Below are 3,487 nucleotides of genomic sequence, written 5' to 3' on the forward strand. Positions count from 1 at the left end.
CATTTCCATCCATCCCATCCAAGGTGGGCCTAAATGGACGTCCATCCATTCTACAAGAGGCTGCGTGGATGGAAATGGAATGGACAGCCAGCCTGGACAGCATGTATCAGAGCGCTGGAATTCATACCAGACATTTGAATCTTCCACAGAAGGACAGTTACCAAATCGATTTTAGACTCTCACTGCTCGCTCATCTGGCCCTGGATATAGTTAGATCTGATGAGGAAGCTATTTCCACCGCCGCTAGAGTTAAAGTCTTAAAGCTGCTCTATAGTTTTGATATCGGCTCCGTCGCCGCGGCATTCTCTGCTTACAACAAAGGCTTCTTATTGAGCCGGTCAGAGTTCGTGGAAGACTTGATCCCCGGGTCGTTTGTTAAGCATGCGACGGAAAAGGGGGGAACACCCCATAATGATCTCTTCACCCGGAATTCCACAATTCAGAGTATGTTCCGCATGCAACCTCTGTACGGCGCAATCGATTTCGATGCGGGACTATCTACGTTACTTCACCACTACCAAGCTGAGACTGTGCAGATCCTACTGAGTTTCTTGCGTCTCAACGTTGCAGTCGTGCCGCTACCCAACAAACACTGCGCCACGTCCCATGATTATGAAAAAAGAAACCGCGAGTCAACAAAACTTGTTTTTCATTCGCTAGTTCAGCTAAGCCAACTGGATTGCATACAGAAAAGAGAGCTGTTCGGTGTTAAGGCAAGCTATCGTACAAGTACCAAGAATGCCAGACCGTCTAGTTTCCAATCTCGCGTTGGTGCTACAACTGGCGTTGGAGGAGTTTGCGACGAACTAGAATCTCTTTCTAAAGAGTCTTTGATCGCTCTGATTCGCCAACACCGAGCATACATCGAGCGCTTGGAAGAATTGCCTCCATCATTGACCCCGAAGCCAACCACAACAAAGCCATCATTCGGTGATCCAAAAGGATATTTCCAGATATTTGGCCTCGATCCTATAACTCCAGAGAACATCGATGAGATCTTGGCCCCCTATTATCGTGCCTTAGCATTAAAATGGCACCCGGACAAAAATGGCGATGACCCTGAGAAAACGCAGAAGTTTAAGAAGCTCCAGACCGCATATGAGGTACTTTCAGATCCTGAACAACGCAATCGCTACTTGAATTCTGGCCTTTTCTAAAGCAGGGAAAGTTGAAGAATGATGTTCTATCAGCCAAATCTCCATCGACTAGCGGACAACGCAACTTGGCCGACAAAAAGTATATTGGCTTGATGTTCTTGCATCTGTCAACCGAAAATTAGATTAATTCGAGATCGAAGCTCTGTTTGCCATAATAAAGCTCTCTTCGCCAACCCTAACAATGGCTAACACGTGTATGGCTAACTAACGAATGTACGAAATAGTTAGAGGATATCAAGGGATGAATGGAGATAGTTCCGGTTTTGCCACCTTCTGACTAAAGTTGCGGAAATTGTGCAGCTTCGCCAATGGAGAATAGCGAACCTGAAACCATATACTTCTGCCATACCTACATTGTAAGCCGTCAAAAAGGGTTTGACAAGCGACTGCAGTCCGGACCAATCCGGCCTAGACCGAGCCCTTAATCTCTCCAACCTCTCCCATTTGTCGACGCCCAGGTTAGCACAATAGTTAATTATGAACCTTTTTAAAACACGTGAGAAATAAACAGGGGGTAGGCGACAATTAGGGGTACACGACAATTAGGAATAGAAGAGTAGGGGGGCCTATCAAAACGGCATCAGACGGCCGCACGGCTCTGTGACATCTGCCGCAAGTGCGGTCATAATGCAAGAACGTGTCCAGAGGCTGAAGATACAGATGAATCATCAAATTCTGATGTTTTGGATTCAGTTGAGTGTGGTTTCGGGTGAGTTGTAGGGATTAGAAGTTGGGAGGTGCAGAAAAGTGGCCCGGCAAGTGATGTGGCCCGCTTAGCGATGAACTACGTTAAGTGAATTGGTCCGTTGTAGAGAGTAAGAGATGTCCCTGCTGCAGGGAAGAAGCTGATCAGATGGTTCCCTGTGAACTGAGCTGCTAAGAAGAAGTAAACAATAGATCAAAACAAACCAGAGCCCCGTTGTCAGGTAGTAATTAAATCATGAAACCCTATTCTTTGCTTATTCGTATGCCTGCATCAGTGACAGAGGTAAATCTATTATATCAGCTTAGCCTCCTTGAGTAATTGGCAAACTGGAAAGCTACAGCTAGAACAAAAAGGGTAAAGACTTAGCTGGGGTCAACCACAACAGAAATTTAAGAAATCTTAGGCTTAACTAAATATCATTGCAGTTATATAGGATAAACGTACAAGGGAAGCTACAATTACTTCATCAGATACTCATATAATATATACTTCGATTTGGAGTTAGTCCGATCATAGGAAGTCTCTTTTCTCAAAAAGGTGATTAATGCACTTTGGAAAAGTGATCAATCCCCTGATATGTTAGCGCCGCGCTAAGGTCTCATACAAATACAAGGTGATCAATCCTGATCACCATTACAATAAATGATAGGGTCGCCATGATGCCTGAATCGCACTGGGAAATGCGAGCGACAATGGGCTATCCAATTAACTTTTCGGAGCGGTGTTGCGGCGCTGCAAATAGTTGTTGTTCTAGAAATTTCGTTCTCGCTGGTGATGACATTTTTGTTGCCATCACGTGTATTTCTATCGTGGCTTCTGTAGCACGCTGATGGCTTGCATCACGTGGACTATGTGTGATGGTAGGACTGAGCCTCGTCAACCCCGCACGAGGGTCAATTCACTTTTGACATGATGACTATATTTTGAATCGACGACAGTAATTCCATCTGATGGCCGAAGCGCTCGGCGTTGTATCTAGCGTCATCGCTGTGGTTGATCTGTCAGCCAAGGTGTTGTCTCTTTGCCTCCAGTACTCCCGGGATGTCAAGAACGCCAAAGACGACATCGAACGGCTTCGCAGAGAAGTTGCGGACTTTGGGGCTATCACAAAGCGAGTTCAACATCTCGTCGAAAGGCGTCGTGGACAGGACCTGGAAGCGTCTCGTCAGTTGGATTCGGCGATCAAAGATGGCCATTCGAGACTTGAAGAACTTGCGCAAAAACTCAAACCTTCGAAGCGTAAGAAGGCAATGAGTCGCCTCGGTATACGCGCGCTCAGATGGCCTTTTGAAGGCAAAGATATCGAGGGAACTATCCAGCATCTTGCGCGATGCAGAGGAAACATTTTGTTCGCACTGAATCTTGATCAGATGTGAGTGATATGGTCCGCGAGGTGATGCTTGAGTTAATACCCATTCTATCTAGCTCAATCCTCCAAAACGTCGACCACCGGACGGCCCTCAATCAGCTACCAATCGCAGATGGTGCCTCTTTCGACTCCCACGGCGAAGAGCACAACCCGACATGCTTACAAAACACCAGAGTGGAGCTACTCAAGAATATCAACAATTGGATTGATGACCCCAACTCAAAACCAATTTATTGGCTGAACGGCATGGCGGGG

At 46.3% G+C, this 3,487-nt stretch overlaps 2 protein-coding genes across 2 annotated transcripts; both read left to right on the forward strand.

Moving 5' to 3' along the window:
• Positions 1-446: 446 nt before the first annotated feature.
• FOIG_16810 (uncharacterized protein) lies at positions 447-1,157 on the forward strand (the record flags this gene model as incomplete). Its single annotated transcript, XM_031218288.1, has 1 exon — positions 447-1,157. One exon carries the CDS (start codon positions 447-449, stop codon positions 1,155-1,157), a length of 711 nt encoding a protein of 236 aa, XP_031051997.1.
• A 1,747-nt stretch (positions 1,158-2,904) lies between these two features.
• FOIG_16811 (uncharacterized protein) lies at positions 2,905-3,117 on the forward strand (the record flags this gene model as incomplete). The annotated part of the gene is made up of 1 exon (XM_031218289.1): positions 2,905-3,117. One exon carries the CDS (start codon positions 2,905-2,907, stop codon positions 3,115-3,117), a length of 213 nt encoding a protein of 70 aa, XP_031051998.1.
• Between the last annotated feature and the right edge of the window lie 370 nt (positions 3,118-3,487).

Source organism: Fusarium odoratissimum (genome assembly GCF_000260195.1).
Source record: "Fusarium odoratissimum NRRL 54006 unplaced genomic scaffold supercont1.195, whole genome shotgun sequence".
Lineage (NCBI taxonomy): Eukaryota > Fungi > Ascomycota > Sordariomycetes > Hypocreales > Nectriaceae > Fusarium > Fusarium odoratissimum.